The sequence below is a fragment of the Salvelinus alpinus genome, chromosome 11 (assembly GCF_045679555.1).
Source record: "Salvelinus alpinus chromosome 11, SLU_Salpinus.1, whole genome shotgun sequence".
Lineage (NCBI taxonomy): Eukaryota > Metazoa > Chordata > Actinopteri > Salmoniformes > Salmonidae > Salvelinus > Salvelinus alpinus.
In genome coordinates, this window is record NC_092096.1 from 19,675,188 (window position 1) to 19,698,593 (window position 23,406).

Below are 23,406 nucleotides of genomic sequence, written 5' to 3' on the forward strand. Positions count from 1 at the left end.
GGAGAACCAGAACACAACAAGACTAGCTCCTAGGAGAACCAAAACACAACAAGACTAGCTCCTAGGAGAACCAGAACAACAAGACTAGCTCCTAGGAGAACCAGAACACAACAAGACTAGCTCCTAGGAGAACCAGAACAACAAGACTAGCTCCTAGGAGAACCAGAACACAACAAGACTAGCTCCTAGGAGAACCAGAACAACAAGACTAGCTCCTAGGAGAACCAGAACAACAAGACTAGCTCCTAGGAGAACCAGAACAACAAGACTAGCTCCTAGGAGAACCAGAACAACAAGACTAGCTCCTAGGAGAACCACAACAACAAGACTAGCTCCTAGGAGAACCAGAACACAACAAGACTAGCTCCTAGGAGAACCAGAACACAACAAGACTAGCTCCTAGGAGAACCACAACAACAAGACTAGCTCCTAGGAGAACCACACCAACAAGTCTAGCTCCTAGGAGAACCACAACAACAAGACTAGCTCCTAGGAGAACCAGAACAACAAGACTAGCTCCTAGGAGAACCACACCAACAAGACTAGCTCCTAGGAGAACCAGAACAACAAGACTAGCTCCTAGGAGAACCAGAACTAGGAGAACCAGAACAACAAGATAGTGTGTGTAATGTTATAGCAGCGGATGTGGTGTGTTTTTTAAATTATTTTTTAAAGTAACCTTTATTTAACTAGGCATGTCAGTTAAGAACAAAATATTATTTACAATGACGGCCTACCCCGGCCAAACCCGGATGACGCTGAACCAATTGTGCGCCGCCCTATGGGACTCCCAATCACGGCCGGTTGTGATACAGCCTAGAATCGAACCAGGGTGTCTGTAGTGACCCCTCTAGCATTTAGATGCAGTGCCTTAGACCGCTGCGCCACTCGGGAGCCAGGAGTGGCGTGTGAGTGTGTAATGTTATTGCAGTGTACGTAGTGTGACTGTTCTCGACTGTTCTCTCTGCTACCGCATGGCAAGCGGGTACCGGAGCACCAAGTCTAGGTCCAAGAGGCTTCTAAACAACTGCTACCCCCAAGCCATAAGACTCCTGAACAGCAAATCAAATAGCTACCCGGACTATTTGCATTGCCCCCCCCCCCCCCCCCTCTCTTACGCTGCTGCTACTCTCTGATATTATCTATGCATAGTCACTAACTCTACCTACAGTTGAAGTCGGAAGTTTACATACACTTAGGTTGGAGTCATTAAAACTAGTTTTTCAACCAAACTTTAGTTTTGGCAAGTCGGTTAGGACATCTACTTTGTGCATGACAAGTAATTTTTCCAACAATTGTTTACAGACAGATTATTTCACTTATAACTCACTGTATCACAATTGCAGTGGGTCAGAAGTTTTCATACACTAAGTTGACTGTGCCTGTAAACAGCTTGGAAAATTCCAGAAAATTATGTCATGGCTTTAGAAGCGTCTGATAGGCTAACTGACATCATTTGAGTCAATTGGAGGTGTACCTGTGGATGTATTTCAAGGCCTACCTTCAAACTCAGTGCCTCTTTGCTTGACATCATGGGAAATCAAAAGAAACCAGACAAAATCTCAGAAAATAAATTGTAGACATCCACAAGTCTGGTTCATCCTTGGGAGCAATTTCCAAATGCCTGAAGGTACCACATTCATCTGTACAAACAATAGTATGCAAGTATAAATACCATGGGACCATGCAGCCGTCATACCGCTCAGGAAGGAGACGTGTTCTGTCTCCTAGAGATGAAAGTACTTTGGGCGAAAAGTGCAAATCAATCCCAGAACAACAGCAAAGGACCTTGTGAAGATGCTGGAGGAAACAGGTACAAAAGTATCTATATTCACAGTAAAACGAGTCCTATATCGACATAACCTGAAAGGCCGCTCAGCAAGGTAGAAGCCACTGCTCTAAAACCGCCATAAAAAAGCCAGACTACGGTTTGCAACTGCACATGGGGACAAAGATCAGACTTTTTGGAGAAATGTCCTCTGGTCTGATGAAACAAAAATATAACTGTTTGGCCATAACCATCGTTATGTTTGGAGAAAAAGGGTGAGGCTTGCAAGCCGAAGAACACCATCCCAACCGTGAAGCACGGGGGTGGCAGCATCATGTTGTGGGGGTGCTTTGTTGCAGGAGGGACTGGTGCACTTCACAAAATAGATGGCTTCATGAGGAAAGAAAATTATGTGGATATATTGAAGCAACATCTCAAGACATCAGTCAAGAAGTTAAAGCTTGGTCGCAAATGGGTCTTCCAAATGGACAACGACCCCAAGCATACTTCCAAAGTTGTGGCAAAATGGCTTAAGGACAACAAAGTCAAGGTATTGGAGTGGCCATCACAAAGCCCTGACCTCAATCCTATAGAAAATTTGTGAGCAGAACTGAAAAAGTGTGCGCGAGCAAGGAGGCCTACAAACCTGACTTAGTTACACCAGCTCTGTCAGGAGGAATGGTCCAAAATTCACCCAACTTATTGTGGGGAGCTTGTGGAAGGCTACCCGAAACGTTTGACCCAAGTTAAACAATTTAAAGGCAATGCTACCAAATACTAATTGAGTGTATGTAAACTTCTGACCCACTAGGAATGTGATGAAATAAGTAAAAGCTGAAATAAATCATTCTCTCTATTATTCTGACATTTCACATTCTTAAAATAAAGTGGTGATCCTAATTGATCTAAGACAGGGAATTTTTACTAGGATTAAAATGGCAGGAATTGTGAACAACTGAGTTTAAATGTATTTTGCTAAGGTGTATGTAAACTTCCAACTTCAACTGTACATATTACCTCGACTAACCGGTGCCCCCGCACATTGACTCTGTACCAGTACCCCTGTATATAGTCTCGCTATTGTTATTTTACTGCTGCTCTTTAACTACTTGTTACTTTTATTTCTTATTCTTTAAACTGAATTGTTGGTTAGGGGCTTGTAAGTAAGCGGCACATGTGACTAATAACATTTGATTTGATTGTGTGTGTGTAATGTTTTAGCAGTGTGACAGTGTGTGATTTTGTGTGTGTAATGTTTTAGCAGTGTATGTGGTGTGTGTAATGTTATAGGTGTGTGTGTGGTGTGTGATAGTGTGTGTGTAATGTTATAGCAGTGTGTGGTGTGTGATAGTGTGTGTGTAATGTTATAGCAGTGTGTGGTGTGTGATAGTGTGTGATAGTGTGAACATACCTGTGAATTCCTTCTTGCAGCGGTCTCTCACACTCTCCTCTAGATGATCCAACTGGTGTTTCACTTTCTCATACTCTCTCTCTGCCTGCTGGCTCTTCCTCCTGTCATTAACACACAGGAACAGTCCATTAGACTACTAACACACAGGAACAGTCCATTAGACTACTAACACATAGGAACAGTCCATTAGACTACTAACACACAGGAACAGTCCATTAGACTACTAACACACAGGAGCAGTCCATTAGACTTCTAACACACAGGAACAGTCCATTAGACTACTAACACACAGGAACAGTCCATTAGACTACTAACACACAGGAACAGTCCATTAGACTACTAACACACAGGAACAGTCCATTAGACTACTAACACACAGGAACAGTCCATTAGACTACTAACACACAGGAACAGTCCATTAGACTACTAACACACAGGAACAGTCCATTAGACTACTAACACATAGGAACAGTCCATTAGACTACAGACACATAGGAACAGTCCATTAGACTACTAACACACAGGAACAGTCCATTAGACTACTAACACATAGGAACAGTCCATTAGACTACTAACACACAGGAACAGTCCATTAGACTACAGATATTAACACATAGGAACAGTCCATTAGACTACTAACACACAGGAACAGTCCATTAGACTACTAACACACAGGAACAGTCCATTAGACTACAGATATTAACACACAGGAACAGTCCATTAGACTACTAACACACAGGAACAGTCCATTAGACTACTAACACACAGGAACAGTCCATTAGACTACTAACACACAGGAACAGTCCATTAGACTACAGACACACAGGAACAGTCCATTAGACTACAGACACACAGGAACAGTCCATTAGACTACTAACACACAGGAACAGTCCATTAGACTACTAACACACAGGAACTGTCCATTAGACTACTAACACACAGGAACAGTCCATTAGACTACTAACACATAGGAACAGTCCATTAGACTACTAACACACAGGAACAGTCCATTAGACATTAACACATAGGAACAGTCCATTAGAATACTAACACACAGGAACAGTCCATTAGACTAACACATAGGAACAGTCCATTAGACTACTAACACACAGGAACAGTCCATTAGACTACTAACACATAGGAACAGTCCATTAGACTACTAACACACAGGAACAGTCCATTAGACTACTAACACACAGGAACAGTCCATTAGACTACTAACACACAGGAACAGTCCATTAGACTACTAACACACAGGAACAGTCCATTAGACTACTAACACACAGGAACAGTCCATTAGACATTAACACACAGGAACAGTCCATTAGACTACTAACACACAGGAACAGTCCATTAGACTACAGAACTGTTCCACAATGTGAATCTGTAGTTTGTACATCTGAGATTATTTCATTGGTTCTAGAGTGTAAACTCCAGACCCCCATTTCACCGGGTGAACTAAAAACAATTCACCCATCACAACTACATGAGTGGTGCTTGATGGGAAGTGTAGTTGTGTACCTGTAGCAGTAGACGGACACAGCTATAAACAGTAGCATAGGGACGATGACAGCTGGGATGATGATAGCCAAAGGAACCTCATACTTCCTCTCATAGTTCACTGAGCCCACCACCCACTCGCCATTACCAAACTTTATCTGTTAGGGAGAGAGAGAGATACAGAGAGCAAGGGAACGAGAGAGATGAGGGGGAGAGGGAGGCAGAGATATGGAGAGAAATGAGCTACAAGACGTGTATAATTGTGGAGAGGCAGATATACATCAAGGTGTTGATACTGATATGTCTCTGTCAGGACTGAGTGGTCCCGGTCACAAGACTAGGATTATTGTATGGTTCAATCAGGTGGTTTAATGCTTTGACTGAAGTGAATGTCTGCAACACAGGACATTGGATTAAGTTTGGACACCAATGATTTAGATAGATGCTAGTGTTCCTGTACAGTTCTATCTGAAACACATGTTGAGAGCCAGAGAGACATCAGCTTGTCCAGTGCTAATGCCTGAAGCCTCTCTCTCTGTGCCTTGGGTTTAGACAGAAGGCCAGTGTTGTCACCGTTAGGTCCAAAGGGTCGGAGCTGGTGTCTCTGCGCTGGCGTTTGGAGCGGGCTCTGGGCTGGGTGGACGGAGCTTCCAGGAACAGCTTGTCATCCTGCAGGATGGTCACCTTACAGGACGCATCTCCTACGAACGCCTGGGCTTCTTCAGCTGTCATGGCCTTGCTGAAACCACGACCCTGGGGAGAAAGAGAGAGGTGGCTGGCTGTTAATCTCTGGACTGCAGGGACATGCAGTCATTTGTAAAAGCAGATATGATTACCTCAATATTAATATGAATTATATCAATGCACTATAATTGTCTTTTCTCTCTGGGGGGACATCATAGTCACAAAGCAGAATATTTTTTTTTTTTGTCCTTTTTTCTCTCCAATTTCATGGTGTCCAATTGGTAGTTACAGTCTTGTCTCATCGCTGCAACTCCCGTACGGACTTGGCAGAGGCGAAGGTCGAGAGCCGTGCGTCCTCCGAAACACAACCCAGCCAAGCCGCACTACTTCTTGCCCACTTAACCTGGAAGCCAGCCGCACCAATGTGTCGGAGGAAACACTGTATAACTGCCGACCGTGTCAGCGTGCACTGCACCTGACCCGCCACAGGAGTCGCTAGTGCGCAATGAGACAAGGACATCCCTGCCGGCCCAAACCCTCCCCTGACCTGGACGACGCTGGGCCAATTGTGTACCGCCCCATTGGTCTCCCGGTCGCGGCCAGCTGCGGCAGAGCCTGGACTCGAACCCAGAATCTCTAGTGGCACAGCTAGCACTGCGATGCAGTGCCTTAGACCACTGTGCCACTCGGGAGGCCCGAAGCAGAATAACATTTAAGCCACAATGGCCCACGGAAAACGATAAGCGAGTATTACCAGAAATAACCAAAAAAACTCCCAAACAGTAACCATGACAACACAACCCCATAACCCCACAACCCCATAAGAGTAGTGTTACTGTTCTTTACCGTGACGATGATGATGGAGGTTTCAGTGATGATGTTCTTGGTCAGTTCATTGAAGAATGGGTCGGCGTGGTACTCAAAGGAATTCAGTTCCTCTACCACGTTGTCTAGCTGGAGGAAGGTCCTAAAGGACTGGGTCTCAGAGGACCTGTTCACCGCTGGACTGTCAAACAGCAGCACTGTGTCGTTCTTATGTACGGCAGACTGGATGAACTGGAGGGGGGATGGAGAGGGGGGCAGAGAGAGATAGGGAAGAGAGAGAGAGAGAGAGAGATAGAAAAGAGAGAAAGATATTTCATTCCTGGCAGGACAATGTGTCTGTGTTTAGTCTCACAGAGAAGTCTGTAGTCACAGACAAAAACATAAAACTCACTGAGTCACTGTTGACATCCTAGCTACCTGCCATAGATAATACCACAGCAGGAGTACTGTACACTAGGACATGCTAGCTACCTGCCATGGATAATACCACAGCAACAGTACTGTACACTAGGACATGCTAGCTACCTGCCATAGATAATACCACAGCTAGAGTAGTGTACACTAGGACATGCTAGCTACCTGCCATGGATAATACCACAGCAACAGTACTGTACACTAGGACATGCTAGCTACCTGCCATGGATAATACCACAGCTAGGGTACTGTACACTAGGACATGCTAGCTACCTGCCATGGATAATACCACAGCAACAGTACTGTACACTAGGACATGCTAGCTACCTGCCATAGATAATACCACAGCTAGAGTAGTGTACACAATGACATGCTAGCTACCTGCCATGGATAATACCACAGCTAGAGTAGTGTACACTAGGACATGCTAGCTACCTGCCATGGATAATACCACAGCTAGAGTACTGTACACTAGGACATGCTAGCTACCTGCCATGGATAATACCACAGCTAGAGTAGTGTACACTAGGACATGCTAGCTACCTGCCATGGATAATACCACAGCTAGAGTAGTGTACACTAGGACATGCTAGCTACCTGCCATGAATAATACCACAGCTAGAGTAGTGTACACTAGAGGGATTAGAATACACTACTGGCAGGAAACAGAGAACTTGTGGAATGGTATACTAACCTCAATGGGAGGGGACTCTAGAATGATGACATGTAGTGTATTGTATAATAGGAGTGGACTGTAGAATGATAACATGTAGTGTATTGTATAATAGGAGTGGACTCTAGAATGATAACATGTAATGTATTGTATAATAGGAGTGGACTGTAGAATGATAACATGTAATGTATTGTATAATAGGAGTGAACTGTAGAATGATAACATGTAGTGTATTGTATAATAGGAGTGGACTCCAGAATGGATAACATTAGGTGTATTGTATTAGTAGTGAGTAGTGTGTACTAACCTCAATGGGAGGGGAATCTAGAATGATAACATTCGGTGTATTGTATTAGTAGTGAGTAGTGTGTACTAACCTCAATGGGAGGGTAATCTAGAATGATAACATTAGGTGTATTGTATTAGTAGTGAGTAGTGTGTACTAACCTCAATGGGAGGGGAATCTAGAATGATAACATTAGGTGTATTGTATTAGTAGTGAGTAGTGTGTACTAACCTCAATGGGAGGGTAATCTAGAATGATAACATTAGGTGTATTGTATTAGTAGTGAATAGTGTGTACTAACCTCAATGGGAGGGGACTCTAGAATGATAACATTAGGTGTATTGTATTAGTAGTGAATAGTGTGTACTAACCTCAATGGGAGGGGACTCTAGAATGATAACATTAGGTGTATTGTATTAGTAGTGAATAGTGTGTACTAACCTCAATGGGAGGGGACTCTAGAATGATAACATTAGGTTTATTGTATTAGTAGTGAGTAGTGTGTACTAACCTCAATGGGAGGGGACTCTAGAATGATAACATTAGGTGTATTGTATTAGTAGTGAGTAGTGTGTACTAACCTCAATGGGAGGGGACTCTAGAATGATAACATTCGGTGTATTGTATTAGTAGTGAGTAGTGTGTACTAACCTCAATGGGAGGGGACTCTAGAATGATAACATTAGGTGTATTGTATTAGTAGTGAGTAGTGTGTACTAACCTCAATGGGAGGGGACTGAGAGAAGTCATCAGTAGAGGGCAGCACCTTCATGGTGGCTCTCTGGATGAGGTCAAAACCACTGCCCACACACACGATCCTCCTGCCTCCACTGAAACACCAGACAACACACACATCAGCTCTCAATACAACAGAACACACAATCCTACAGCAACTCTCTGTTGGCTGGGCTCCCTGCTTGTGCCATCAAACCTGTGCAACTCAGCAGAACGCTGCAGCCCCCCTGATGTGAAAAGTTAGGAAGGTTGAACATGTCAGCCTGCTCCTCCACACACTCCACTGGCTTTCAGTCAAAGCTTGAATCCACTACAATACCTTGGTACTTACCTACGGAGCAGCAAGAGGACCGGCCCCTCCCTACCTTCAGGCTATGTTCAAACCCTACACCCCAACCAGAGTACTCTGTTCTGACACCTCTGGTCTCTTGGTTCTCCCTACCTTCAGGCTATGTTCAAACCCGACACCCCAACCAGAGCACTCTGTTCTGACACCTCTGGTCTCTTGGTCCTCCCTACCTTCAGGCTATGTTCAAACCCTACACCCCAACCAGAGTACTCTGTTCTGACACCTCTGGTCTCTTGGTCCTCCCTACCTTCAGGCTATGTTCAAACCCTACACCCCAACCAGAGCACTCCGTCCTGACACCTCTGGTCTCTTGGTCCTCCCTACCTTCAGGCTATGTTCAAACCCTACACCCCAACCAGAGTACTCTGTTCTGACACCTCTGGTCTCTTGGTCCTCCCTACCTTCAGGCTATGTTCAAACCCCACACCCCAACCAGAGCACTCTGTTCTGACACCTCTGGTCTCTTGGTCCTCCCTACCTTCAGGCTATGTTCAAACCCTACACCCCAACCAGAGCACTCTGTTCTGACACCTCTGGTCTCTTGGTCCTCCCTACCTTCAGGCTATGTTCAAACCCTACACCCCAACCAGAGTACTCTGTTCTGACACCTCTGGTCTCTTGGTCCTCCCTACCTTCAGGCTATGTTCAAACCCGACACCCCAACCAGAGCACTCTGTTCTGACACCCCAGGTCTCTTGGTTCTCCCTACCTTCAGGCTATGTTCAAACCCTACACCCCAACCAGAGTACTCCGTCCTGCCACCTCTGGTCTCTTGGTCCTCCCTACCTTCAGGCTATGTTCAAACCCTACACCCCAACCAGAGCACTCTGTTCTGACACCTCTGGTCTCTTGGTCCTCCCTACCTTCAGGCTATGTTCAAACCCTACACCCCAACCAGAGTACTCTGTTCTGACACCCCAGGACTCTTGGTCCTCCCTACCTTCAGGCTATGTTCAAACCCTACACCCCAACCAGAGCACTCTGTTCTGACACCTCTGGTCTCTTGGTCCTCCCTACCTTCAGGCTATGTTCAAACCCGACACCCCAACCAGAGTACTCCGTCCTGCCACCTCTGGTCTCTTGGTCCTCCCTACCTTCAGGCTATGTTCAAACCCTACACCCCAACCAGAGTACTCTGTTCTGACACCTCTGGTCTCTTGGTCCTCCCTACCTTCAGGCTATGTTCAAACCCGACACCCCAACCAGAGTACTCTGTTCTGACACCTCTGGTCTCTTGGTCCTCCCTACCTTCAGGCTATGTTCAAACCCTACACCCCAACCAGAGTACTCTGTTCTGACACCTCTGGTCTCTTGGTCCTCCCTACCTTCAGGCTATGTTCAAACCCTACACCCCAACCAGAGTACTCTGTTCTGACACCACAGGTCTCTTGGTTCTCCCACCCCTACGGGAGGGCAGCTCCCGCTCAGCCCCGTCCAAGCTCTTCTCTGTCCTGGCACCCCAATGGTGGAACCAGCTTCCCCCTGAAGCTAGGACAGCAGAGTCCCTGTACGTCTTCTGAAAACATATTTTGTGAACCAACACTCGCACTTGACTCTTTTCTCTCTTACTAGCTGTGTCTTTGAAGATATAGACAGAGGAAACATGTACTTCCAGTACTATGACTGCTTTATTTATTTAACTAGGCAAGTCAGTTAAGAACAAATTCTCATTTTCAATGACGGCCTTGGAACAGTGGGTTAACTGCCTTGTTCAGGGGCAGAACGACAGATTTTTACCTTGTCAGCTCGGGGATTCGATCTTGCAACCTCCCGGTACTAGTCCAACGCTCTAACCACTAGTCTACCTGCCGCCCCATGTGGTTGTCCCACCTAACCATCTTAAGGTGACTGCACTAACTATGCGGCTCTGGATAAGAACGTCTGCTAAATGACTCAATCGTAATCCTCCTGCCTCCACTGAAACACTAGACGAAGACACCATATATCAGGGTCATGTTAGGAAGCACAAAACAGGAGAAACCTTTTGAAATGTTTTGAAAGAGGGAGACACTACCTGAATGTGTCCAATAAGAAACTGTCATTTCATTATCCGCTTCAAACTGATTTGCATTCAACTCCAGCTTCGCTTAAAGAAAAAGAGGAGCTTTGATTTCAACCCTCTCTGGAGCATTGTGCCTGGACTCTACTCACCATATGAAGCTGGTCTTGGGGCTGTAGTCCGTGAGTTTGGGGTTCTCAGAGTACTGGAAGTTGAAGGAGTCAGGGACGTCCTTGGTGGTGCTCTTCCCATACTTCACTGAGACTCTCAGGGACTCCAATGGAACCTTTTGTCCCTTGTATACACCTGTCTCACAGGTGATCTCACTGCCAAACGACAACCTGAGGGAGAAACAGGGACAGAGATCATTATGGAAAAGGTCAAACAGGGGTCGTAGTATTGAGGGGAGAGAAGGTAATCTCAAAGGAACAAGTCAAACATAATTACTGTATGGCTAATATATTTCAGAGGTCGGCCTTGAGAGAACAATTGAATAGGACATGACTCAGGCAACCTGTCCAGACAGCAAACTCCAGGGGTTGGAAAACTCAAGTGTGATCATCCTTACACTTCACAGGGCACTCCCCCCACGGTGACAATGACATCATCCTTGTTTGCCGTATCCAGGTGTTTCCCAGAGATAGTGATGACTGTTCCCCCGGCCGCAGGGCCCTTCAGGGGGGAAACTGTCTCAGGGATGGGGTCCTGGAGGGGATAAGAGACGAGACATCAGTGATAAGGGAACATACTTAGGTCCTGGAGGGGATAAGAGACGAGACATCAGTGATAAGGGAACATACTTAGGTCCTGGAGGGGATAAGAGACGAGACATCAGTGATAAGGGAACATACTTAGGTCTTGGAGGTTTTCCAGACTGCATGACCTGACAAGGAAAAACTCCTGTCCTGACCTTTTAACATTCTATATGGTTATTTAGCAGATGTTTTCATCCAAAGTGTTTTACAGTTAACACACTGTATGTATACATGTACTGTACAATATACTGCATCTGTCCCGTTACAAACTCCGGTGTAACTAACACCATGCTCTAACGACCCAGAGCCCACCGTCTAACGGCCCAGGGCCCACCGTCTAACGGCCCAGGGCCCACCGTCAAACGGCCCACCGTCAAACGGCCCAGGGCCCACCGTCAAACGGCCCAGGGCCCACCGTCAAACGGCCCAGGGCCCACCGTCAAACGGCCCACCGTCTATCCACCCAGGGCCCACCGTCTAACCACCCAGGGCCCACCGTCTAACCACCCAGGGCCCACCGTCTAACCACCCAGGGCCCACCGTCTAACCACCCAGGGCCCACCGTCTAACCACCCAGGGCCCACCGTCTAACAACCCAGAGCGAGAGAGCAAACGAGAGCGAGAGAGCAAAAGAATGTTATGTTCCCTAGAAAATCTGAAGCTTTGATCAAATCTATAATAAAGAAAAATAGCTTTTCAAGCTCAGTACATTCTCATGGGGACATTGTTATTTTGGCAGAAACAAACAAACAAGAAAATATGAACCCCAAAATAAATGAGTGTAAATATTTACCATGAAGGCTCACAGTATAGATGTGTTTTTGAGTAAATCCTGTTCTTGAGTAAATCCCCGTTAAATTCTGTTTCCTTTCAACAGATGCTATTCTGAATTCTAAGAGCATCTTCTAAGAACATTGATGAATGTGAAGATGTAAAACCAGCAGAGAGAGACTAACATAGTGGGTGTATGAGCACTGAGCAGAGCTTTAACACACTAAGAGCCATGTACAGTATGAAACGTCAGGTAACTCCTGCAGTGTGGGGTCGACTCTTACAACAGTTAGGAGTCATGTTGGGGTAAAGAATGGCCCTGTAACTGTATGAAACGTACCCTATAGGTGAAGAGGACCTCTGAACGTCCTCTCCTGCCCCCCTCCACCTCCACCTCCACTACCCCCTGGTTGACGGGACCTGGGAGGTCCACTGAAGCAGGAGGCCGGACCGGACCGATCTCACACACAACACTGGAGAAGACACAGAACAGCTGGGGTAAGATAAAGGCCCGGTTACTCCACCACACACAAAAGCAGACATACTGTACATCGAAATGTTGTGTTTAATGAAATATGTTATTCGCTGGGCATAAAAGTACATTACAGGCAGGGCCGGTCCTTGCCGTTCTAGCGGGACCAAAAAATGCCACCCCCCCCTTCACAAACCTAGAATAGTCCCAGTAAGCAAAATGATGTTGGAAAGACATCTAAAATAAGTATTTTCTAGACGATTAAATCAGGTTCATTTTCGGTTGTGAATTAAAGTTGAAAAGATGTACAGTAGCAGTCATAAGTTTGGACACCTACTGCACTCATTCAAGGGTTTCTCTTTATTTATTATTTTCTACATTGTATAATTATAGTGAAGACATTAAAACCATGAAATAACACACATGAAATCATGTAGTAACCAAAAAAAGTGTTACTCAAAATATATTTTATATATTTGAGATTCTTAAAAAGTCGCCACCCTTTGCCTTGATGACAGCTTTGCACAATCTTGTCAACTTGACAAAAATTGACGGATACAAACTTGAAACCACTGATCATGACAATGGGATGAAACTCCTGGACAACAGCTGGGATTGTCCATTTTACTTTCTCTTTGTCCATTCCATATTGTCCATTTTACTTTGACCTGTCTTGTTTTTAGGATATGTTGTTTGTTAACATCACAGCTGATTTTTTATTTGATTGGTTTCCATTTAGGTTAGGCTATTTGATTGGAGAAACGTACACGATGTAAAAAAGTGTCAGTCTCATTACATTGTCATACATTTAATCTCCAGCCTGAAGGCTACAGAAAAGGCCACATACTCTTTCTTCCATATCCTATAACTGCTACATGATTTATGTTAGATTCATTTTTAACAGAACGTTGGTGAAGCTTCAGCGATGCATCTCTCCAACAGCACTCTGGAGAGGCCGGTGGGAATGGACAAGATAAATATTTTGCGACCCTGCCTTTGACAAAGTGGGCACTGCTTATTACAGGGCGGCATCAGCGCTCACCTAAAAAGCCCATATGCCACCAACTGTCATTGTTTCGGGGCAGAATTATGTCACGTTTTATGTGTTGTTGTTGGAGGTGGGTCTCGGGCAGTTTAGAACAGAAAATGGCGTCCTCATCAATCTGCCGCCATAGGCAGACGCCTAATCCTGCCTAATGAGCGGACCGGCCGTGATTACAGGGATGTGACTCTGCGCCCCCCCCCCCCCACTATCACTATACCTGGTGGAGACAGAGTATCTGTCCCCCTGGTGAACACAGTCCACTCCAGCCACCGTCACCTTCTTAATGTCCTCCTCCTTTATGCCCAGGTTAGACCCTTTAATGGTCACCATTATCCCACCGTTCAGAGGCCCAAAACGAGGGATGATCTGTGGGGGGGATGAGAGAGAAGGAGAGGGATGAGAGAGAGAGAGGGATGAGAGAGAGGGAGAGAATGATTTAGATGTGTGGTAGATTAATATATAATATAAAGGTCAGTGCCATCAGTGTGTATATAGTAGAACAGTCGTTACAGTAGTAGTTCAGTGTGTATATAGTAGTGAACAGTCGTTACAGTAGTAGTTCAGTGTGTATATAGTAGAACAGTCATTACAGTAGTAGTTCAGTGTGTATATAGTAGTGAACAGTCGTTACAGTAGTAGTTCAGTGTGTATATAGTAGTGAACAGTCGTTACAGTAGTAGTTCAGTGTGTATATAGTAGAACAGTCGTTACAGTAGTAGTTCAGTGTGTATATAGTAGTGAACAGTCGTTACAGTAGTAGTTCAGTGTGTATATAGTAGTGAACAGTCGTTACAGTAGTAGTTCAGTGTGTATATAGTAGAACAGTCATTACAGTAGTAGTTCAGTGTGTATATAGTAGTGAACAGTCGTTACAGTAGTAGTTCAGTGTGTATATAGTAGTGAACAGTCGTTACAGTAGTAGTTCAGTGTGTATATAGTAGTGAACAGTCGTTACAGTAGTAGTTCAGTGTGTATATAGTAGAACAGTCGTTACAGTAGTAGTTCAGTGTGTATATAGTAGTGAACAGTCGTTACAGTAGTAGTTCAGTGTGTATATAGTAGAACAGTCGTTACAGTAGTAGTTCAGTGTGTATATAGTAGAACAGTCGTTACAGTAGTAGTTCAGTGTGTATATAGTAGAACAGTCGTTACAGTAGTAGTTCAGTGTGTATATAGTAGAACAGTCGTTACAGTAGTAGTTCAGTGTGTATATAGTAGTGAACGGTCGTTACAGTAGTAGTTCAGTGTGTATATAGTAGAACAGTCGTTACAGTAGTAGTTCAGTGTGTATATAGTAGAACAGTCGTTACAGTAGTAGTTCAGTGTGTATATAGTAGAACAGTCGTTACAGTAGTAGTTCAGTGTGTATATAGTAGAACAGTCGTTACAGTAGTAGTTCAGTGTGTATATAGTAGAACAGTCATTACAGTAGTAGTTCAGTGTGTATATAGTAGAACAGTCGTTACAGTAGTAGTTCAGTGTGTATATAGTAGTGAACAGTCGTTACAGTAGTAGTTCAGTGTGTATATAGTAGAACAGTCGTTACAGTAGTAGTTCAGTGTGTATATAGTAGTGAACAGTCATTACAGTAGTAGTTCAGTGTGTATATAGTAGAACAGTCGTTACAGTAGTAGTTCAGTGTGTATATAGTAGAACAGTCGTTACAGTAGTAGTTCAGTGTGTATATAGTAGAACAGTCGTTACAGTAGTAGTTCAGTGTGTATATAGTAGTGAACAGTCATTACAGTAGTAGTTCAGTGTGTATATAGTAGAACAGTCGTTACAGTAGTAGTTCAGTGTGTATATAGTAGAACAGTCGTTACAGTAGTAGTTCAGTGTGTATATAGTAGAACAGTCGTTACAGTAGTAGTTCAGTGTGTATATAGTAGAACAGTCGTTACAGTAGTAGTTCAGTGTGTATATAGTAGAACAGTCGTTACAGTAGTAGTTCAGTGTGTATATAGTAGAACAGTCGTTACAGTAGTAGTTCAGTGTGTATATAGTAGAACAGTCATTACAGTAGTAGTTCAGTGTGTATATAGTAGAACAGGCGTTACAGTAGTAGTTCAGTGTGTATATAGTAGAACAGTCGTTACAGTAGTAGTTCAGTGTGTATATAGTAGAACAGTCGTTACAGTAGTAGTTCAGTGTGTATATAGTAGAACAGTCGTTACAGTAGTAGTTCAGTGTGTATATAGTAGTGAACAGTCGTTACAGTAGTAGTTCAGTGTGTATATAGTAGAACAGTCGTTACAGTAGTAGTTCAGTGTGTATATAGTAGAACAGTCGTTACAGTAGTAGTTCAGTGTGTATATAGTAGAACAGTCGTTACAGTAGTAGTTCAGTGTGTATATAGTAGAACAGTCGTTACAGTAGTAGTTCAGTGTGTATATAGTAGAACAGTCGTTACAGTAGTAGTTCAGTGTGTATATAGTAGAACAGTCGTTACAGTAGTAGTTCAGTGTGTATATAGTAGAACAGTCGTTACAGTAGTAGTTCAGTGTGTATATAGTAGAACAGTCGTTACAGTAGTAGTTCAGTGTGTATATAGTAGAACAGTCATTACAGTAGTAGTTCAGTGTGTATATAGTAGAACAGTCATTACAGTAGTAGTTCAGTGTGCATATAGTAGAACAGTCGTTACAGTAGTAGTTCAGTGTGTATATAGTAGTGAACAGTCGTTACAGTAGTAGTTCAGTGTGTATATAGTAGTGAACAGTCGTTACAGTAGTAGTTCAGTGTGTATATAGTAGAACAGTCGTTACAGTAGTAGTTCAGTGTGTATATAGAAGAACAGTCGTTACAGTAGTAGTTCAGTGTGTATATAGTAGAACAGTCATTACAGTAGTAGTTCAGTGTGTATATAGTAGAACAGTCGTTACAGTAGTAGTTCAGTGTGTATATAGTAGAACAGTCGTTACAGTAGTAGTTCAGTGTGTATATAGTAGTGAACAGTCATTACAGTAGTAGTTCAGTGTGTATATAGTAGTGAACAGTCGTTACAGTAGTAGTTCAGTGTGTATATAGTAGAACAGTCGTTACAGTAGTAGTTCAGTGTGTATATAGTAGTGAACAGTCGTTACAGTAGTAGTTCAGTGTGTATATAGTAGAACAGTCGTTACAGTAGTAGTTCAGTGTGTATATAGTAGTGAACAGTCGTTACAGTAGTAGTTCAGTGTGTATATAGAAGAACAGTCGTTACAGTAGTAGTTCAGTGTGTATATAGTAGAACAGTCGTTACAGTAGTAGTTCAGTGTGTATATAGTAGTGAACAGTCGTTACAGTAGTAGTTCAGTGTGTATATAGAAGAACAGTCGTTACAGTAGTAGTTCAGTGTGTATATAGTAGTGAACAGTCGTTACAGTAGTAGTTCAGTGTGTATATAGTAGAACAGTCGTTACAGTAGTAGTTCAGTGTGTATATAGTAGTGAACAGTCGTTACAGTAGTAGTTCAGTGTGTATATAGAAGAACAGTCGTTACAGTAGTAGTTCAGTGTGTATATAGTAGTGAACAGTCGTTACAGTAGTAGTTCAGTGTGTATATAGTAGAACAGTCGTTACAGTAGTAGTTCAGTGTGTATATAGTAGTGAACAGTCGTTACAGTAGTAGTTCAGTGTGTATATAGAAGAACAGTCGTTACAGTAGTAGTTCAGTGTGTATATAGTAGTGAACAGTCGTTACAGTAGTAGTTCAGTGTGTATATAGTAGAACAGTCGTTACAGTAGTAGTTCAGTGTGTATATAGTAGTGAACAGTCGTTACAGTAGTAGTTCAGTGTGTATATAGAAGAACAGTCGTTACAGTAGTAGTTCAGTGTGTATATAGTAGAACAGTCGTTACAGTAGTAGTTCAGTGTGTATATAGTAGTGAACAGTCGTTACAGTAGTAGTTCAGTGTGTATATAGTAGAACAGTCGTTACAGTAGTAGTTCAGTGTGTATATAGTAGAACAGTCGTTACAGTAGTAGTTCAGTGTGTATATAGTAGAAGAGTCGTTACAGTAGTAGTTCAGTGTGTATATAGTAGAACAGTCGTTACAGTAGTAGTTCAGTGTGTATATAGTAGTGAACAGTCGTTACAGTAGTAGTTCAGTGTGTATATAGTAGAACAGTCGTTACAGTAGTAGTTCAGTGTGTATATAGTAGTGAACAGTCATTACAGTAGTAGTTCAGTGTGTATATAGTAGTGAACAGTCGTTACAGTAGTAGTTCAGTGTGTATATAGTAGAACAGTCGTTACAGTAGTAGTTCAGTGTGTATATAGAAGAACAGTCGTTACAGTAGTAGTTCAGTGTGTATATAGTAGTGAACAGTCGTTACAGTAGTAGTTCAGTGTGTATATAGTAGAACAGTCGTTACAGTAGTAGTTCAGTGTGTATATAGTAGTGAACAGTCATTACAGTAGTAGTTCAGTGTGTATATAGTAGTGAACAGCCGTTACAGTAGTAGTTCAGTGTGTTTATTGTAGTGAACAGTCGTTACAGTAGTAGTTCAGTGTGTATATAGTAGTGAACAGTCGTTACAGTAGTAGTTCAGTGTGTATATAGTAGAACAGTCGTTACAGTAGTAGTTCAGTGTGTATATAGTAGAACAGTCGTTACAGTAGTAGTTCAGTGTGTATATAGTAGAACAGTCGTTACAGTAGTAGTTCAGTGTGTATATAGTAGAACAGTCGTTACAGTAGTAGTTCAGTGTGTATATAGTAGAACAGTCGTTACAGTAGTAGTTCAGTGTGTATATAGTAGAACAGTCATTACAGTAGTAGTTCAGTGTGTATATAGTAGAACAGTCGTTACAGTAGTAGTTCAGTGTGTATATAGTAGTGAACAGTCGTTACAGTAGTAGTTCAGTGTGTATATAGTAGTGAACGGTCGTTACAGTAGTAGTTCAGTGTGTATATAGTAGAACAGTCGTTACAGTAGTAGTTCAGTGTGTATATAGTAGAACAGTCGTTACAGTAGTAGTTCAGTGTGTATATAGTAGAACAGTCATTACAGTAGTAGTTCAGTGTGTATATAGTAGTGAACAGTCATTACAGTAGTAGTTCAGTGTGTATATAGTAGTGAACAGTCGTTACAGTAGTAGTTCAGTGTGTATATAGTAGAACAGTCGTTACAGTAGTAGTTCAGTGTGTATATAGTAGTGAACAGTCGTTACAGTAGTAGTTCAGTGTGTATATAGTAGAACAGTCGTTACAGTAGTAGTTCAGTGTGTATATAGTAGAACAGTCGTTACAGTAGTAGTTCAGTGTGTATATAGTAGAACAGTCGTTACAGTAGTAGTTCAGTGTGTATATAGTAGAACAGTCGTTACAGTAGTAGTTCAGTGTGTATATAGTAGAACAGTCATTACAGTAGTAGTTCAGTGTGTATATAGTAGAACAGTCGTTACAGTAGTAGTTCAGTGTGTATATAGTAGAACAGTCGTTACAGTAGTAGTTCAGTGTGTATATAGTAGAACAGTCATTACAGTAGTAGTTCAGTGTGTATATAGTAGAACAGTCCTTACAGTAGTAGTTCAGTGTGTATATAGTAGAACAGTCGTTACAGTAGTAGTTCAGTGTGTATATAGTAGTGAACAGTCGTTACAGTAGTAGTTCAGTGTGTATATAGTAGAACAGTCATTACAGTAGTAGTTCAGTGTGTATATAGAAGAACAGTCGTTACAGTAGTAGTTCAGTGTGTATATAGTAGAACAGTCGTTACAGTAGTAGTTCAGTGTGTATATAGTAGTGAACAGTCGTTACAGTAGTAGTTCAGTGTGTATATAGTAGAACAGTCATTACAGTAGTAGTTCAGTGTGTATATAGTAGAACAGTCATTACAGTAGTAGTTCAGTGTGTATATAGTAGAACAGTCGTTACAGTAGTAGTTCAGTGTGTATATAGTAGTGAACAGTCGTTACAGTAGTAGTTCAGTGTGTATATAGTAGAACAGTCGTTACAGTAGTAGTTCAGTGTGTATATAGTAGTGAACAGTCATTACAGTAGTAGTTCAGTGTGTATATAGTAGAACAGTCGTTACAGTAGTAGTTCAGTGTGTATATAGTAGTGAACAGTCGTTACAGTAGTAGTTCAGTGTGTATATAGTAGAACAGTCGTTACAGTAGTAGTTCAGTGTGTATATAGTAGAACAGTCGTTACAGTAGTAGTTCAGTGTGTATATAGTAGAACAGTCGTTACAGTAGTAGTTCAGTGTGTATATAGTAGAACAGTCGTTACAGTAGTAGTTCAGTGTGTATATAGTAGTGAACAGTCGTTACAGTAGTAGTTCAGTGTGTATATAGTAGAACAGTCGTTACAGTAGTAGTTCAGTGTGTATATAGTAGAACAGTCATTACAGTAGTAGTTCAGTGTGTATATAGTAGTGAACAGTCGTTACAGTAGTAGTTCAGTGTGTATATAGTAGAACAGTCGTTACAGTAGTAGTTCAGTGTGTATATAGTAGAACAGTCGTTACAGTAGTAGTTCAGTGTGTATATAGTAGTGAACAGTCGTTACAGTAGTAGTTCAGTGTGTATATAGTAGTGAACAGTCGTTACAGTAGTAGTTCAGTGTGTATATAGTAGTGAACAGTCGTTACAGTAGTAGTTCAGTGTGTATATAGTAGAACAGTCATTACAGTAGTAGTTCAGTGTGTATATAGTAGAACAGTCATTACAGTAGTAATTCAGTGTGTATATAGTAGAACAGTCGTTACAGTAGTAGTTCAGTGTGTTTATTGTAGTGAACGGTCGTGCTGACTACCTGTTATGTGAGTGCAGCAAGGAGCCAAGGTAAGTTGCTAGCTAGCATTAAACTTATCTTATAAAAACCAATCAATCTTAACATAATCACGAGTTAACTACACATGGTTGATGATATTACTAGTTTATCTAGCTTGTCCTGCGTTGCATATAATAAATGCCGTGCTTGTTAATTTATCATCGAATCACAGCCTACTTCGCCAAACGGGTGGTGATTTAACATTCGCGAAAGCACTGTCGTTGCACCAATGTACCTAACCATAAACATCAATGCCTTTCTTAAAATCAATACACAAGTAAATTTTTTAAACCTGCATATTTAGTTAATATTGCCTGCTAATATGAATTTATTTTAACTAGGGAAATTGTGTCACTTCTCTTGCGTTCTGTGCAAACAGTCAGGGTATATGCATCAGTTTGGGCCACCTGGCTCGTTGCGAACTATGTGAAGACCATTTCTTCCGAACAAAGACCGTAATTAATTTACCAGAATTTTACATAATTATGACATAACATTGAAGGTTGTGCAATGTAACAGCAATATTTAGACATAGGGTTGCCGCGCGTTTGATAAAATACGGAACGGTTCCGTATTTCACTGAAAAAATAAACGTTTTGTTTTCTAAATGATTGTTTCCAGATTTGACCATATTAATACCACAAGGCTAGTATCTCTGTTATTTTATTATAATTAAATCTATGATTTGATATTTGATAGAGCAGTCTGACTGAGCAGTAGGCAGCAGCAGCAGGCTCGTAAGCATTCATTCAAACAGCACTTTCCTGCGGTTGCCAGCAGCTCTTCGCTGTGCTTCAAGCATTGCGCTGTTTATGACTTCAAGCCTATCAACTCCCGAGATTAGGCTGGCAGTACTATAGTGCCTATAAGAACACGCAATAGTCAAAGGGATATGAAATACAAATGGTATAGAGAGAAATACTCCTATAATAACTACAACCTAAAACATATTAACTGGGAATATTGAAGACTCATGTTAAACGGAACCACCAGCTTTCATATGTTCTCATGTTCTGAGCAAGGAACTTAAATGTTAGCTTTCTTACATCGCACATATTTCACTTTTACTTTCTTCTCCAACACGTTGTTTTTGCATTATTTAAACCAAATTGAACATGGGAAAATTGAGGACAGCATGTGTAAGAGAAGAGTAGGACAGTGACAGCTAAAGGAAAGAAGACAGGAAGGAAGAGTGCACCAGACCAGACAGTTGTGACCAGACAGAGGAGAACACCTCTAGTGATAATCAGAGAGAGAGACTGTTCTCACGTCAGTGATCTTGGGGTCGGGGCACTGCGCTGGTTCCTGGGACCCGCACAATTCTCTGTACACACAGGACCTCATGTTGGCACACCACACACAGCTGTATTTGGGGTCGGCGTTCTTACACAGGCTGCAGTCCTCACGACCCAGAGAACAGTTATACAGCACCACTAAGAGATGGAGAGGAGAGGAGGAGGAGAATGGGAGAGAGAGGAGGGGGAGAGAATGAGGATAGAGTGAGAGGAGAGAAAGGAGATGGAAGAATGGGAGAGAGGAGGAGGGGGAGAGAGGAGAGGGTAGAATGGGAGAGAGGAGAGGGTAAAAAGGGAGAGAGGAGGAGAGAGGAGAGGGTAAAAAGAGAGAGAGGAGAGGGTAATAAGGGAGAGAGAGGAGAGGGTAATAAGGGAGAGAGGAGGGTAGAAAGGGAGAGAGAGGAGGATAGAGTGAGAGGAGAGAAAGGAGATGGAATAATGGGAGAGAGGAGAGGGTAGAAAGGGAGAGAGGAGGAGGGAGAGAGAGGAGAGGGTAATAAGGGAGAGAGGAGGGTAGAATGGGAGAGAGAGGAGGATAGAGTGAGAGGAGAGAAAGGAGATGGAATAATGGGAGAGAGGAGGAGGGGGAGAGAGGAGAGGGTAGAAAGGGAGAGAGAGGAGGATAGAGTGAGAGGAGAGAAAGGAGATGGAATAATGGGAGAGAGGAGAGGGTAGAAAGGGAGAGAGAGGAGGAGAGAGGAGAGGGTAGAAAGGGAGAGAGGAGGAGGGGGAGAGAGGAGGGTAGAATGGGAGAGAGAGGAGGATAGAGTGAGAGAAGAAGGTAGAATGGAGAGAGGAGGAGGGGGAGAGTGGGAGGGGAGAGAAGCAGGGGGGGTTGAGAGGAGGGGAAAGAGATCAAACAACAACTCCATACCAATAACCCACCAGTCTGTACAGGGTTCACATCTTATTCAAATAAGCTTGACCTTTGTCCCAAAAACTGATTGAATAATAATAATGGCTGAATATTAAACATGTCCAATACTCGGGTTATCCAACGCAGGTCCATTAAGGTGAAAGAGTTGAAATGGATCAACGGTGTGAGCAGAATAATCCTGGTTGTATTCAGACAGTTGTTTGAACAGTGCATTGAACAGCAGTGCTGCATCAACTCCAGTGTGTCAGACGGTCTGACTCACCAGTCAGAGTGCTGTCAATCTTCTTCTCTGAGTCTCTGTCTTTGATGTGGAAGGACACATTGACCTCCTGCTCCTTGTCGTAGGCAAACTAAAACACAGGATATACACAACAGAGAAAACTGACATCTGAGTTACTGAGGGCCAGAGACATGTCAAAACACACTTGCTGGCTCTTTCTTTCTTTCTTTCTCTCTCTCTCTCGCACACACACACACACACACACACACACACACACACACACACACACACACACACACACACACACACACACACACACACACACACACACACACACACACACACACACACACACACACACACACACACACACACACACACACACACACACACACACACACACACACACACACACACACACACACACACACACACACACACACACACACACACACCAGGGTTTCTGATAGCTGGTGATAGCTGGCTTTTGGACGATTAAAAAAAAGAAGGAAAAGCGATGAATAAAACTGCCTGGGAGAAGAAGTGTTTTCCCACTAACTGCATTA

At 42.8% G+C, this 23,406-nt stretch overlaps 1 protein-coding gene across 1 annotated transcript in view; it reads right to left on the bottom strand.

Moving 5' to 3' along the window:
- LOC139533701 (plexin-B2-like) overlaps positions 1 to 23,406 on the bottom strand; it is a gene marked incomplete at its 3' end in the record, with an annotated part of 208,984 nt that overhangs the window by 22,367 nt on the left and 163,211 nt on the right. The window contains 11 exon segments of the mRNA XM_071331992.1: positions 3,180 to 3,280; positions 4,701 to 4,837; positions 5,253 to 5,432; positions 6,210 to 6,419; positions 8,283 to 8,391; positions 10,797 to 10,985; positions 11,213 to 11,349; positions 12,511 to 12,643; positions 13,905 to 14,053; positions 21,718 to 21,881; positions 22,883 to 22,970. Coding sequence (XP_071188093.1) covers positions 3,180 to 3,280; positions 4,701 to 4,837; positions 5,253 to 5,432; positions 6,210 to 6,419; positions 8,283 to 8,391; positions 10,797 to 10,985; positions 11,213 to 11,349; positions 12,511 to 12,643; positions 13,905 to 14,053; positions 21,718 to 21,881; positions 22,883 to 22,970 — 1,597 coding nt within the window.